Source organism: Juglans microcarpa x Juglans regia, chromosome 4S (assembly GCF_004785595.1).
Source record: "Juglans microcarpa x Juglans regia isolate MS1-56 chromosome 4S, Jm3101_v1.0, whole genome shotgun sequence".
Taxonomy (NCBI): domain Eukaryota; kingdom Viridiplantae; phylum Streptophyta; class Magnoliopsida; order Fagales; family Juglandaceae; genus Juglans; species Juglans microcarpa x Juglans regia.
Genome location: NC_054601.1, coordinates 10,010,324 through 10,026,436, shown reverse-complemented (window position 1 = coordinate 10,026,436; position 16,113 = coordinate 10,010,324). Strand labels below are relative to the sequence as shown.

Here is a 16,113-nt window from a genome sequence, read left to right as displayed (position 1 = left end):
GTTGGTACAGATGTTTGCAAATCTAAGATGTTCCCCAACATGTACACATGCCGGAATTCATGGTCTTGTGGCAATATGTCCTCCTGATTATTTCCAATACAAAGGAATGCTAGATGTGTTCTGCAAAATTATTCGTCAGGTTTATGGATTTGTCTCTTTTAGGCATATAGTTAATTTATTTTGACGAGAAGTATAGTGTTTTTGCTAAAGTCTGAAATGTTTTTGATCGGTAATCAAGGTATTTTATTCATAAGAGTATGCAAAGCCCAAGTGCATAGGGAGTATACTTGAAAAATACCGAACTAGAGTTTACAACTGATAGTAAAAAGTCACGGACATTTAGTCCGTTACAAACAATGGCCCACACCCAAGAGAACAATCTCCATTGTCATCTCACGGTTTTTGAAGCTTCAAGATATTATATAATATGAGATGATGTTTTTTGTTTGGCTAGATTTGTGAAAAGTCTCCTTACAAAATATGAAGATTATTATAGAGTATGTTAAGACGAGATTCTCTCCATGCAATTTGTCATCAGTTATATCCCTAGAATAAAAATGAATTTGGGTATTCTAGCTAGAATTTCTATCTAGACTTTAGGATCTGCAAAGAAAGATAGACATACAAAAGATTGATCAACGTTAAAATATTTATTATAACTGTCCATTTATAGTTGGTTGAGTAAATATATTTGCTAACTATACAAGCTTAATTAGTGGTTAAGGTATCATTTCAGAAAATGAAAGGCATGCATGTCCTTGACATTGTAGATCTACTAGATAATTTTTACTTATCTGGTTTTAGCTTTCTCAAACTCTTCGTTTAATGTTTTTTAGTTTATTGATGGATGGGTTAAACTGAATTTGGCATTTGTTTGGATTATTGGCGGCTTAAAGGCATCTAGTGTCGCGTGTCATGGATATGGAATGTTAAATAATTTTTTCTTTTTTGGTTTTCACTTTATTTGACTTTTCCATAGGAATGTTTTTCATTGCTTGATGGATAGGTTAAATTGAGTTTGGCCTTTGTTTGGATTATTGGTAGCTTAAAGGCACCTAGTGTCGTGTGTCATGGATGTTGGCAGCTCAAATGGGTAGATAGTATTGAAGACAGAGAGAAAAATATAAGCTGAATTATTAAGGAAGGAGGAAAAGATTAAAAAAAGAGAGGAAGAGTACTAAAGAGAGAGTTGAGAGCCCACAACGAACAAGTCGTAATTCAAAGACAACAAGCAAACATCTGGCATAAACGCACCATACTTTGTGTGATACAATTAAAGTGACAACCTCACTCAATGGAAACTTTTACTACAAGAAAACTGCTTATTTACGATCAGTTAATTCTAACGAAATGGCTATTTGTAATTAAAATTGGTCGCGAATAGTCTTTTGGTTGCAATAAATTGATCACAAAAGCCCATTTTTCTTGTAGTGTTTCTATAGCGTATGTTGGGAACTATTTGGAATGTCGTTAAATTTCATGTTAGTGTTGACAATCTACATCTATGTTAAAGCCACTTTATGAGATATATATTTACTTCTCCTCTTACTCCATGTATGACGCATAGGCTTTTTTTGTTTTTGTATTGCTCATGTGTGTACGTTTGTATCCCTTAAATAGAAAATAAATACCAATTCTATGACGAGGATCACAAGATTATTTTTAGGCAAAATGACCATCTCATTCCAGCTTTATATATTTACAAACCGACATCTATCAACCTGATAGCACTTCATGATTACAAGCTGTCAAATACAAAAGCACACCCACATCTATCAACCTAATACTAATATAAAATGAACTTATATCAGCAAGATTGATTTTCAATTGGTTTTCCCATGTATTAGACATAGAGGTGGGAAAGAAGCAAGTAGATCTATCTAATCAACATTAAATACAATCACCAAAATTATTATCTAAAACAAAAAAAACACATTAATCATCATAAAGAAGTGGTTCAACCATTGAAGAATATATATTGACTTGAAAATCACCAATACTCTAATTCTCTTTTAATATATATAGCATAAAACAAGAAGCACAAATTATCTTCATCAATATAATTTTCCCATCATATAACTTGCTGTTGTATACTTCAAGATGAGGATACACTCCTCATTCCGATCTACTTCGATATCCCTAACCACAGCTCCATATAGGTCCGATTCTATTCTAGCCAAGCTATTCGGTTGTGTTCCATCCAACCCATGTTGCATTTGTGAATATGATAAAACATAACAAAACTTGTATAAAGATCATGCCAACAAAATCATGAACATTAGAAATTTCAACATAGTTAACATGGTAAACTACACTTTATCGCGTCCGAATGAATGGTTGGCCAAGCTGGGTTTCACTAGAGTTCAAAATTTCGGTAGTGTTTCTATGCGGCTAACAATAAAAATAAAAAATAAAAAAAAACACTTGATTATAAAGTTATCCGTATTACAGCAAGTCCGAATCATATAATTTAACAGCAACTAATTATAACATAATATAATTTAAAGGCAATAAGAGGTACTAAACTTGAACGGGAACACTCTCTTAAATCCCACCGATTGTTTGGCCAAAAAATCAGTTCAGTAGTCTTATGACTATGAGGGACAAAAAAACAGAAGAAGAATGAAAGGCTAGCTTATGTGTATAGGAGAAAATTTTCCCAAAGAAAACTGGTACAATTTCTGGAAAATCAAACGACAAAACAATCGAAAAAATTATATTTATGTACAGTTTCTGGAAATTTTCTAGTTGGAAGACATGAATATGGACTCATTTCTAAAAGCTCAAGCAACAGTATATTTATTTTTAATAAAAATACCATATAGGCATGTAATATGCATACACAAATATATATCCCAGATGACAAATGATGCATAAAACAATGGGTGGTTATACAGGGCAAGCTACATACACAAGTTTAATGGTAGATGAACAACTGTATTTATCTCTCTCACACTTGATGCCCTTAGATTTTGGCAAGAATCTGATAAAATCTAATTAAATTTATTGAACAACATAAATAAATGTTAAGAGGACTTAAATTCTCGTATCTATTTCTATAAAAAAGATATTAAAAGGGCCAGATAAGGCCCATGATAAAGACTTTGCATACAAAAGCAGGGGAAAATAAAAGCCCACAAAAGAAATAGCCGAAGTCATGGGAAAACTATAGTGATCCAGGGAATTGACTATAATATTGAGAGCCATTTCAAAACAAGCCCCGTGATCTGCCAATGCAACACATGATGGTGTAGAAACAAAGGAAAAAGTTATGAACGTGAAAACAATAAGCCCATCACGGAATCAACATTAGCTAGGGAATGCTTCAGCTTTTTTTGGAAAATTTTTCTCACAAAGCATCTTTTAAGCACCATTTTTCTACTTTTCTTTACTCTGTTTTCTTAAAAAACATAAGAAACCATAATTATTCCCAAAGAATCTAAAGTTATGGAGTAATACTAGATACCGTCTTTAAAATGTACAAGTCCCGCATACTCGTTTTGAAAATCAGTGGGATGCACCATTAAAAAGATAATTTTTTAATATGAATTCCAAATTCATTCATTTTTTTCAAACGAAGCGTGCGGAACTTGCATAATAATTTAAATATCATTTCTTAAAATTAAGATATTATTTATATACCGCACATAATAATACATAAATAGTTATTTTTATTATTTGCTTCCTTGCTTTTATTCTATGGAACGGATCCAGTAATGGGAAGTGGTATAAACCCTTTGATTAATGGCCCCCATGGAACTCATAGTCATGTTGTTTTACTTAGCAATTATTGCTTTTCTATGCATGAGATTGCTAATAAATTAATATGAATGAATAATTTCAGAAATCACATGCAAACATATAATTTCAACAATCAAACCCTTGTATTTCCCGTGAATGATCAACAAGCTTGATGTGATTTGACGTAATGATCTTTGATCCCTTCTTTTCATTCATTCATTCATTCTAAAGCAATTAATTACGGGATTCAATCAACCGTCTCTCACGTGAAAAAATCTTCCTTTTTGTGGGGGAAAATTGATCAAAAGATATCTCATATGATCATTATCTACGAGGGTTGAGTGGAGGATAATGTATAGCATCATTAGGTCGTACGAAATGTATATATTTAAAAAAAATATATATTCATCATCTATTCTCTCATCATTTATTTAAAAATAAAAAATATTATATTTAATTTACAAACAGATTGTATAAAATAAAGTTTACAAAATGTCGTATTAATTTAACCATTTTAATGTGAGTTTTGTTTTTTTACGATTTGTTTGTGAACGTAACACTTTTTTTTTTTTTTTGATAAATCACTTAAATTTAAAATGCAACTACTGATTAAGTTTAGTCTTTGCATTTTTACTCTTTGCGTGACATAGAAAACCATAGATAAATTGTCTAAGACTTTTTGTGCAGCATTAGCCATTGCAAGGAAAAAAAGGGAAAAAGAACTATGACCCTTTCTCAACCGATTCTCATAATTGAGAGAATTACCACTTTATACTCACATTTTCTTCATTGGATGCTCATGGAATAAGTACCAATTTCATGGATTAGATTAATTTGTCTCCCCAAAGCCTCTGACCAGAGAATAAAGTAAAAAACAAAAATTGGGTGCCCCTCGTGAGTCGTGAGTAACACCTTTTCTTACCCCGCAAGAAAATAAAGTTTATGTTTATGCTTATAAAATAAATTGAAAAATAATATTTATAGTAATAAAGTATGTTATATTTTTTTTAAAAAAATAAGTAATATGATGTTTATATAAAAAAATTAATATTTTAATAATAAACTCTACTATTTTTTAAAATAAAAATACGTAATATTTATTTAATTCATAATTATATCTATAATAGAATCCTATGTGATAACCTAATAAATGCTCGAAATGGCCTGAAAGTAGTATTATAATTTATATCATAGGTCCAATTGAAGAATACCATTAATTATTTCTGGCTCTAAGATGGGGGGCAACTTACCTTCACGTGTCGCCAATTATCAAGAGTCAAGACCATCCTAACCAAACTTACCATCATGCATGTTTCTACTCTGAAATTCAAAACCTAACTGCATGAAACGTAGTAGAAGTAGATATCTTCCATAAAAATTGTCAAGCATTTGATTGTATGTCGCCTTGCTAAGCACGATACTGTAAAAAAAAAAAAAAAAAAAAAAAAAATTGTGATCAATTATTTATTAGAAAATAATTATTTATTATAAAAATAAATTCATTTTCATCGTAGAAAACTAGTCACATATAATCATTTTCTTATAGGAAACCACTTTTTTTTTTTTTTTAATCAGTTTTCTCATTAAAATCAAGAAACATGGTCGTGCAAAAAAAAAGGGTTCCCGCCCATATATGGTTACCACCATTCAAAATCAGCCAAAAATTATGTTGTTTACATGATAGTCTTTGAAATATTATAATCTATGGTCACGTGGAGCTTAATTAAAATACAAAGCTTCCAGCTAGAGTAATGCTTAATTTCCGTTTGGCTTTGAACATCAAAATGTCAAAGAATCATATAGCTTGGCAGAAGTGAGCTGTGAGAAATGTCACATACAATAATGGAGTTAGCAAGCACAGAAGTGGGTTGTCATTTTTAGAACATGGGTTGTGTTGGATTTCATTTTCCTCCATATGATAACCATTTTTAATTTGTTCGAGCAAGGGAAATGTGCATTAATTAAATAATTAATTAATTAAAAAAAGGAAAGGTGAAAGATAGTTGGCAAAAAGTGGGCCAAAGAAAAATTTCTATAGTTTAATAAATAAGATAAGTGAGTCGTTGATCCATATCGAGTGTGTTGGTGACAATATATAATTATTTTAACAACTTGGAAATAGAGCAACATGTGAGTATATAGAGCTTGATCATGTCCTATTTCAACCCAATTATAGTCGAAATGATTTAATACATCTTTCAATGCTCATAGATAACAATGCCATCTCGATTTGCTAGCTAGGGAGTCTAGCTACTTAGGACTAAAAAATAAAAGAAAAGGCCAACATAATCATTGAGTGGCGTGGAAGCATGATTTTGTCCAATTTGTCAGAAATAAAACCGAGTTTTCTTTATTTAGATTGCGTTTAGATGTTGAAGCGAATTGAATTGAATTGAAATAATAAAATATTATTTTTTAATATTATTATTATTTTAAAATTTAAAAAAATTAAATTATTTATTATATTTTATGTTAGAATTTAAAAAAATTGTAATGATGAGTTGTAATGATGAGTTGAGAAGTATTTAATAACTAAATGTACTAAGTCCATTGCAATGAAAAAAAAAAATTATTCATCGTCACTTTTCTCATCATTTTTTATTATCTCATGATATAATATTAGATGGTAATTACACTTTTCTCATCATCTTCTGATCATCTCTTGATATAATATTAGATAATAAATTTACAAGTAAAATATAATAAATAGTCTTTAATCAATTAATACTATATAATAAAATGATGAGAGGATGGTGAGTAGTATTATTCATAGCTGAATTCGGACTAAGGTCATTATCTTACAGTTAAAAAAAGAAATGTTCAAAACTTTAGGTAACCCATTTATCTAAGAGCCCTCGAGAAAATGATTATAAACTTTGCTTCTTTGGTTTTTTATTCTATTCTTATTAAGAGACTGTGTGGTATCTATAACTAAATTAAATAGTTAAAGACTACCAAACTATAACTAAAGTTTTTGAAATCAACAATAATTAAGGGACTGTATTATAAAAAGACGTAAATGTGCTTAATTAATATGTGGCTTAACATGTGTCTTAGCTGTCTTTGAGTCTTGAACAAGCAAAAAACAGACAATTTTAGCACTAAAAATTGACCATAAAAAATTAGTACTCAGCATTTTGGGTTTGGGTGGTAGTCTCACATACTCTCACTACTATTTTTTATTTTATTACTTTTCACCTATTTTTTATTACTATTCATTATTTTCAGTATTATTTAATATTCTATTACTATTTTTTCATCACTTTTCACTATTATTCACAAACATTCTCAAATATTTTTCTAAACGTAGTACGCTGAGACTTTCCCTTTGAAAGGAAGCGGAAGCCATGCATGCTATTTGATCTAAGAATAATGATAGATTTACTATCTTCCTACTTCCCTTTTACTATTTTATAATATATTTGAAATTGTATTTGTAGTTATAGAGTGTATAAACGTTGAACATTTTTTTCTAAAAAAATGAGTAAATACAAGATATACATAAAAAAAAAATTAACTTTTTAATAATAAGCCTCACTATTTTTTAAAAAGATTGTGTGACACTTAGATATTTTACTATTGTATCTAACATTACTCTTAAAAATATATTAAATAAAAAGTATTGAATATTTTAAAATGACAACGCTAACTATACTCATAAAAAATTTATATATCCACGTCTGCATACCACTTTTATAAAAAATAAAAAATATAAGAAAAAAATTGTGAAAAGTCATATGGATATATAAGTTTTTTGTGAATATCTTTAATATTTTCCTTTTAAAATGGTTATAAAGTATATATTTTTCTCTTTTTAAAAATTAAATAATTTAATTTAATGAATGGAAGAAATTCCTATTGAAATTATTTAACCTCATTAATGTAGACTTGGAGGTTGAAAAGCTCATTGATTCCCAACAACCCTCTTAAAAGGTCCTCTTTACAATTAATTACTCTTGCTGTTAGGCAAAGCCGCAAAACAACCATGTATTTAATGCCACAGCACTTGATGCCCGTATTGGTAAAAAAATAAAAATTATTGGTAAAAATCATGTTGTGTGCTTTTATGTTAGTAATTCAAAGAGATAAATATAAATGGTGAGTTCTCGACATCCCCTTCATTCTTCCTCTCTTTTTCTTCTTTTTTCATCTTTTTCTAAGATTGAAAAATACATATTTATAATTTTCCAACAATATTTGAGAGACACGCTTAACACAAGAAAGCTCCCGAACTGCAAATTATTCAGAGAGAAGTGGTACTTTGGCAAAAATTGTCGCGTGTCAACCTCACGTGCCTCTAACAATCGGGTGTGGGCCTCATGCGCCATCCTTTCCAGAGCTTTTTCTCACCATACGTGCCTAACCAACGATTCGTCACCATCAGATTCTTTAGATTTGATTGTTGTGGCTACAAAGAGACAAGCGCGCGCGTGGGCACTACTTGCGCAACACAGATTCTGAAGTCTATTGAACTCAATCTAAGCTATAATCCGTTCATTTTTATTTTTATTTTACTGCTTTTCTTATTGCTTTTACCAAATTTTGCTAAGATACTCTTAAATATAAAGAGTTTAGTAAAATATTCAAACCATTGGCGCCCAACGGTCACCATCTCCTCTTTGGTCTCTTGGCGGTCTCTCTCCGCCACAAGCTCCATTTTTTTATTTTTTATTTTTTTTTGCCCACAACGTGAGAATCACATGTATTCCTTTAGAAGAGTATAGAATTTGCGACGACAATCACCATGACTACAATCATGGAACTACAATCCTACTCTTGGATTGTATAAAAACTGCCACTATTTGTGGCTCTCTCATAGCAAGGAAGGGCATGAAACATTTATTTGTTTCTAGGGCCCATTCTTTTCTTTTTTTCTTTTCTTTTATTTTATTTTTATGCAGTGTTGAATCAGTTAAGAAATGTTGTTTGTCAGGGTCCCTAACCCTTAATCATGTATTTATGCATCCTTTAATTATAATATATCGAGCTGCTTAGAAAAAAAAATATGAGAATTTAATAATATTAAATATTGATTAGAAATAATATGATCTTAATTCAAATATTGTATAGAGTAATATTATTTTTTATTATTTTATCATTCTGATTCTATAATATGATATTAAATAATCAAAAAGTTTATTATGTTTTATTTATGTACTTATAACTTAATATTACATTAAAAGATGTTAAGGAAAAGATGATTAAATGCATGATATATAAAAATCTTTATACAACTTTTTAGATAGCCATGTTTTAAAATTAAGATACTTTTGTAAAATCATATTATTTTTAGAAGTTATTTTAATAAAACACTTATAATTTAAAACATAATTATATAAGGATAAATGTTTTAGTAACAAAGAGATCAAGTAAATCTATAAATTGACCTAATTCAATATAATATATTAGATTGTAAAATAATTTTTATTATAAAATAAATATAACGTATTATATAAAATTATGTTAGTTGGTAAATTTATTTTTATAAAATTTTGTGTGGTTGGAACATTTATTAAAACTTTATTAGAAAAATGATACTATGCTACTTGTCATTTCAATTTGACTGCTAATTTTTTTTTAAATTCTTTATTTAATAATTAAAAAAATGATTATCAATGTATTCATATTTTTTATTTTTTAAAAATATTTAAAAAATGATAATTTATACTAATAACATGACCAACAGTCAAACTGGGCGCCATATAGCACTATTTATTTATAAATTCTGTCACGTACAGTTATTTTATATATTTTTTATGTAGTCTAATAATTGATTAAAATAATTATTTTATATTAAAATAAAATATATACAGCTAATCACTATATAAATGAATACCTAAAAATGAGTGCACGTACAGTTTTTGCCCATATTTATTTATTTATCCTGTACATTTTTTGTGGTTGCCACCCTCAATAAAGACAGTGTACTAGCCCCTTCAGTTGTTTGTACAAACTGCAAAGCCAGACCTGAGGAAAAAACTGACAACTTTTTCCTCTGTACTGACTTCGCATCGTCTTCCGAGAGGATCACTGCCTCATCTCTATAACCCACCGGTACACTCAGGATGGTTTGTATTCGGAAGTCAATTCAAGTCATCTCAAATTATTTCAATTTATTTTATTATTATTTATTATTATTTTTTAACTTTAACTCATAAATTTCATTACTATTTATAACTTATCTCATTACTATTCACAACCCATCGCAACTTATCTTCAAATCTAAACGACACCAAAATCATGACACTAAAAGGGTGCAAGCCGCAAAACTATCGGCAGAAGTAGAAAACAAAATAAGAAAGGTTGCAAAACAATGATACAACTATAAATTTTATAATTTATTAATATATTTATTATCTTTTATTAAGGGTAGATTTAGATAGAGAGGAAGAAAGAGGCCTGGCCAACCATCATAATTAGTGAATAAATGTAAGTTTCGCTGCTCGATAGTATGAAGTACCGACCACACTGAGAGACAGGTCTTGAAGCAAAGGACGGGAACGAGCGGAATCAATGTGTTTCAATTCTAGCCTTGCATCGACCATCTAATGGACAATGGACTAAACAGCCACTGCCTGAAAGGACTGTCTAGGGGACCTCCCCCCTCCCCCCAAACAAGAAGGTACATCTCGCACCTATGAGCCGCTATAACTATCCAAGAAGAGACTCGAAACTAGAAGGATAAACAAATCCACCCGGTGGACTGCCGAGCTACAAGTCCCACGACACAGGAGCGGGATTCTCTAATTCAAATAAAATGAGATATTTTATTGAAAATTAAATAAAATATTATTAAATATAATTTTTTAATATAATTTTTATTTTAAAATTTTAAAAAATTAAATTATTTTTTATATTTTTGTATGAAGATTTTAAAAAATTATAATCATAAAATAAGATATATTTGTATATCTAAAATCATTATTTTTAAAAAATTATAATAATAATAACGAATGTGATATATATCATTTAATATGATGAAAATAAAATGAAAATATACCTTAAATTAATCTCAATTTTGAAATTGAGTGGTAACTTTACTTTCTTCCGAAAAGCAGAGGCACCCTCTCCCTCTCCCTCTCCCTTTCTGTCATCCTCTCTGACCCACCCACTGCAATTACAACAGCAGTACAGATTCACTTATCTTTCCAACGCCAACAACCATTAATGTTGTCGAGCGAAAGGAAATCTTGAAAGCGAGCTTCAAAAGCTGGGAAATTTAATACATATTTGATTTGAACGCTGATAAAGCATAAGAAGCTGTACAAACCCCGAAAGTAGAAAATCCGTTACTGAAAATTCTGTAAATGGAGTAGATAAGGAAACATGAAAATGGGATGCAAAATTTTCCGGCAGTACTTGTAAAAATATATTTTGTACAGAATAGAGGATGGTGAACCAGAGATTCCCCTGCCGGTAACATCTCAAAAGAACTTGAATTTTCTCAGCCAACCAACTCCATTGATCCAATCAGCAGCTCAATGCCTCGTACTTCATTGGAATTTGACGGTTAAAACCAGCTTGTGAAAGCAAACTTCCAACCACAGCAAGGTCCCGGCAAAACACACCTTGGAAAACCGACGAATTCGTACAAGACTTGGAAGAAGAGGAAGTGTTTTCCGATTCCGATTGGGATTCTTGGGTTTGCTGGACTGGTTTTGCCGCTGCTTGTGCTGCTTGCAGTGCAGCTGCGGCCTTTTTTCTCTGTTTCTCGGCCGCTTCCTCGTCCATAATTGTAGCCATTACGCTGGAATAACCCTTTTGTAGCAATCTGTACAGCAACAAAGCTGACATCCTCGCCCGGTCTTTCACCGAATCAAGATCGCGATCATCAGCAAGCTCACACCTATCAATAAAGTTGATAGCTTTATCCGGCTTATGCTTCAAACACAGCAACAAATGCGCTCTCTCTAACTCAGACCTCGAACACCCACGTCTCAACCCAATCAAAACGTAGTAATCCACGTTCCCGGTCTCCCCAGAAGCGACCCTCTGCTTCAGTTGTTGAATCTTGGTAGTGAGCGCACAGAGCTTCCCAGGAATCTCCCTGTACCTCACGTTTTGTCGCTTCCAACCCGACCCAGGAAGCTTCCTATCCCGTAGAATCGAGTTGTACAAAAGCTTCAGATGCTCAAGGTCGTGCAGACAGTCCGGCAAGCACCGGATCGTTTCCAAAAGAGACGCTCTTGTATCGAGAGCTTGAATGCAGGTCGGGTCCAAAGCCAAAGTCTTGTTGCAATCAGCGATCGACTCGGCTATTCGACCAGCTGATCGATAGGCTGAGGCCCGGTGCAAGTAGCACTCGGCCAAGAACCCTTGAGGGGCCCCGCGGCGGCCGTCGACGATCTTGCTGAAGTGGCGGATGGCCTCGGAGTAAAGCCCGGCATCGAGGGCAGCAAGCGCGGCGGTCTTGCGACGGAGCAGGAGCTTTATGTGGCTGATAAGTTGGTTTACGCTCTCGGTATCGGTCGGATCACGCGGCGGAGTGGTGGGAGGGGTTGTGGCGGAGATAGTGATGGTGGAGGAGACGGAGAAGCTGTCTTCGGACCGGCAAATGCTTTCGCGGCGAAATGCAGCAGTGGTGAGGCGCTTGCCGGTCTGGAGGAGAGCCATGGCGTCCTCCATCAGCCCTAAATGGCAACAAGCTTGACCCAGAACCAAGTACCTGCATCAATGGCGTAGAGAGAGAAACTGAGTTAACGTGAACCAGTTTGCACTTGGGGAAACGACCGACTGAATCGCAACGAGATTTTGAAAATTACAAAACTTCCTCTGATCAGTTTATGCAGTGAACGAGGCTGATAAATTAAAGTGAATTTAAATTAAATTCACGATGACAGGCTGTGCATTTACTCAAACCAATCTAACATGCCATCTTTACGTAAATAAACTCACAAGAAAGAACAAACGTACAGTAATTCAAAGTCAATGGATTAATTAATTGGAATAATAAATCTAGATTTTTACCTCCATTGTCCATCTTTGTCGCAGTTTTTGCATAGCCCCGCCATGACTTTCTTCTTCAAGTCCGAGACAGAGAAGCACTTGAAACTAGGATCCCGATCCCGACAAGCCCAGTCGGAGGACAAGTAACCAGACCCAAGAAGCTTGACTCGCTCCCTCGAGAGCTGCTGGGACGAGGTCTCGGATGAAAGAGATCCCGAGTCATCGTTAGCCATTTTCAGGCTCGGAATGTAGTCTTGGAGCATACCGGCCACGTCCTTGAACCGCCGCAGATATAGCAGAGCCCTGGCTTTGAGCTCCATGGCTTGCTCGAGCCCCGGCGAGAGGGCCAAAGCTGCGTCGAGAAGGCTCAATGCTGAGGAAATCTCGCTCTGTTCTTGGGTGGCTATGAGATTACGAGCATCTCTAACGTACTTGTCCACCATCTACATATTTACCAGAAAGATCAAAACCTCAGTGGGTTAAACTTGCATGTAGAAAGAAAGATTTCGAGACGAAAAATATTCATTTTGACTGACATAATCATGGATTACAAACAAAGCTTTCGACTTTGATTATTAATACAATTAAAAAGAACCCCAAAAAATATATGGAGGACCAAAGTTTTACCTTTCTGTTGGTAAGCCACCAGTGCTTCTTTTCACTAGCGGTGGGGCGTGGAGAAGCAGTAACCATTGTTGTTCGTTCTTTTTGTTATCTTGTTCCAGCAGAAGAAAAACGAATCCCTCCCTCTCTCTCTCTCTCTCCCTCTCAAAGGAAATACATTTTTCTTTACTCTAACGAAGGAGGAGAGCTTTCAAGTCAGAAAGAGAGAGAGAGAAGAAGAAGACGAAGAAGAAGAATGTGGGATTTAAAACGAGTGTTTCGAGTGTAAATAGGGGAAAATGGTGGAGAAAAAGAAAGGCCAGAAAAGAAAATGCCAGCTTCGACCCTCCGTCAGACGAACCTCTGAGCCTTCAAGTACATAGCTGGCACCACACCACTGTATTCTCTAGATCTCTTCCAACCTATGACCTATGTCATGGCCTATAGGATTATATTATATTATATTACCTAGTCTTTCCAAATTAAAATATAAAGAATTTTTCTTTTTAAAAAATTATATATATTTTTTATTTTACTACCATTTTCACAATCTCTTATATAGCTTTTAAATTAATAAATGATATTTTTATAACATATCTTATAAAGTAATATCATTTTATTGATTTACTTTTAATTTAAAATATTATTATATTAAAAAATTTAAAAAGAATTATACGAATATCTTTTTTTTCTCTTTGTCCGTTTGGATTCAGAGTTGATATCAATTCATCTTATCTCATGTAATCATTACAAATTTTTTAAATTTTTACACAAAATATAATAAATAATTTAATTTTTTCAAATCTTAAGAAAATAATAATATTAAAAAATAATATTGTAACAATATTTTATTTAACTTTCAATTTGTATCTTAATTCATTTCATTTCAACTCACTATTCAAACCTCACTTAAGAGGAATTGACTTTCATACATTAAATTTGAGTAATAGTTTACACTCTAATCTTACTAGTTAATAACTTAATACTACTAGAAATTCATATTCGGATTCGAGCTCAAAATCTTATATGACAAACCACTCAAAGAATCAAAGAATCATTGTGTTTATAAGTCATTATCTTAAAATTCAGACTCTCAGCCCTTATATTTGACTCAGGATGAAGCGAACGAGTGTGTGATAGTTACCGAGTAAAGCCGGCAAGTCATCACGGATCTGTCCTCTGGTTCAACTACCAGAGAAACAAAGAAAAGAAGATAAAAGAGGCACAATAGATCAATTACTCAAAAATTAAGCAAAGAGTCTGAATGTAAAACCTATTCAACTTATTTATCTTGGGTGATGTTTCAATTACCACTTTACCCTTTCATCCCCTTGATTCTTGGATAAGATTCTACATTTACGCCCAATGATGAAGTGGCCAGCTAGAAGCTGGGAGAGAAATTCAGATGGGGAGGATATACATGGTTGATAAGATCAAGAAGTGGTTCAAGGAGGGATTAGTAAAAGCATATGCATATTAGTGTGGTTTGGATAGTGAGATGAGATGAGATGAGATGAGTTGAGTTGAATAAAATATTGTTAGAATATTATTTTTTAATATTATTATTATTTTAAAATTTAAAAAAATTGAATTGTTTATTATATTTTGTGTGAAAATTTAAAAAAATTATAATGATGAGATGAGATGAGATGAATCGAGATCACTTTTCAATCCAAACGGGACTGGAGGGTTGAGGAAGGGACTCTTCTCTCATGAGCCACAAGAATCATGCCCTTTCCTTTTAGGGGGATTTTGCTTTGCTTTGATTTGCTTTGCTTTGCTTTTTATTTCACCCACATTTGATTAATGAATGCTCATGAATATGGATAGATGGCCAGATGGGTTTGTCTTTAAAAAGGCTCTCTAACTTCCCCTTTCCCTTTGCGCCCACACACCCTACCATTCCCTTTTATAAAAGGGACTGTTCCTTCCTTCTACCTCCTGCCTACAGGATACCACAACACTCTTGCCACGTCACCATGTGTAACCCTAGCCTGTCTCCACGGTGTCATTTTTTTTTATATTGGGTCCTACATTACAAGGACCACTCCAAGTTCCAGATCATGAGCAGCCTTTGCTGCCGAAACCATTTTAGTATATATGATCAGTGTAGTATTATAGGATCGGTCATTTAAGGGTTTCACATGTCAAAAGATCACCCTTTAATGTTAAGAAGCTTCATAAATTAATCAGCAATATTCTTTTTTAATATTTTCCTACTAAGACAAAGTTGATTGATTTTTTGTTTTTGCAGCACCATCTTCAGCTATTTTTTGTTAAATAATTCTCTTGCATAAATCATCTGCCAATCTTCAATAGTTCAGTTCTAGTAGTATGTTAAACATAATCCAAATCCACAACTACATACATGGTGGTTAAGATGCATGCAGGATTCATGCTGTGATTGGTGCGTCTCTAGCGGACGTGTGGGAATCAAAACAGGAGTACTCGACAAGGACCATAAGTAGGGTAACTATATGGTCAGGTGGTGGGAGCTTGAGCAGCAACTGTTTGATGTGAGGCCCATGGAACAGGGGAAGTAGCCATGGCTGAAGAGGTACTATTGGTAGTGCTTTGTACTGTTGTCTTTGTATTATTGGTGTGAAGTGTTGTTCCTTAGTTAGTGCAGTACATAGTAGTAATTTGGCAGTTATCTACTTTGTCAGTTCTTGATGTTTTATATATATATTGGGGAAAATACATCTTGCATCTTCCAATCATCAGTCTTTTATACTTTGCATCTTCAAAGAATACCTATATTTGAAGGAGTTTACACAACATATTGCACCATCTAACCACTAAAAGTAAACAAATTCCAGTCTC

At 32.9% G+C, this 16,113-nt stretch overlaps 2 protein-coding genes across 2 annotated transcripts in view; one reads left to right on the top strand and one right to left on the bottom strand.

The window, feature by feature from the left end:
- LOC121263407 (dnaJ protein ERDJ3B-like) overlaps positions 1-8,889 on the top strand; it is a 29,393-nt gene extending 20,504 nt beyond the window's left edge. The window contains exons 12-13 of the transcript XR_005940257.1: positions 7,294-7,298; positions 8,877-8,889. The gene's annotated coding sequence lies outside the window, so the exon portion shown is untranslated. The remainder of the gene's footprint in view (positions 1-7,293; positions 7,299-8,876) is intronic.
- Positions 8,890-11,008: 2,119 nt separating this feature from the next.
- On the bottom strand, positions 11,009-13,646 carry LOC121263406. Its single transcript, XM_041166272.1, has 3 exons — positions 13,315-13,646; positions 12,709-13,130; positions 11,009-12,406 (listed from the first exon to the last, which is right to left on the bottom strand). The coding sequence occupies exons 1-3, from the start codon at positions 13,378-13,380 to the stop codon at positions 11,212-11,214; spliced, it is 1,683 nt and encodes a 560-aa protein (XP_041022206.1). The 5' UTR covers positions 13,381-13,646; the 3' UTR covers positions 11,009-11,211.
- Between the last annotated feature and the right edge of the window lie 2,467 nt (positions 13,647-16,113).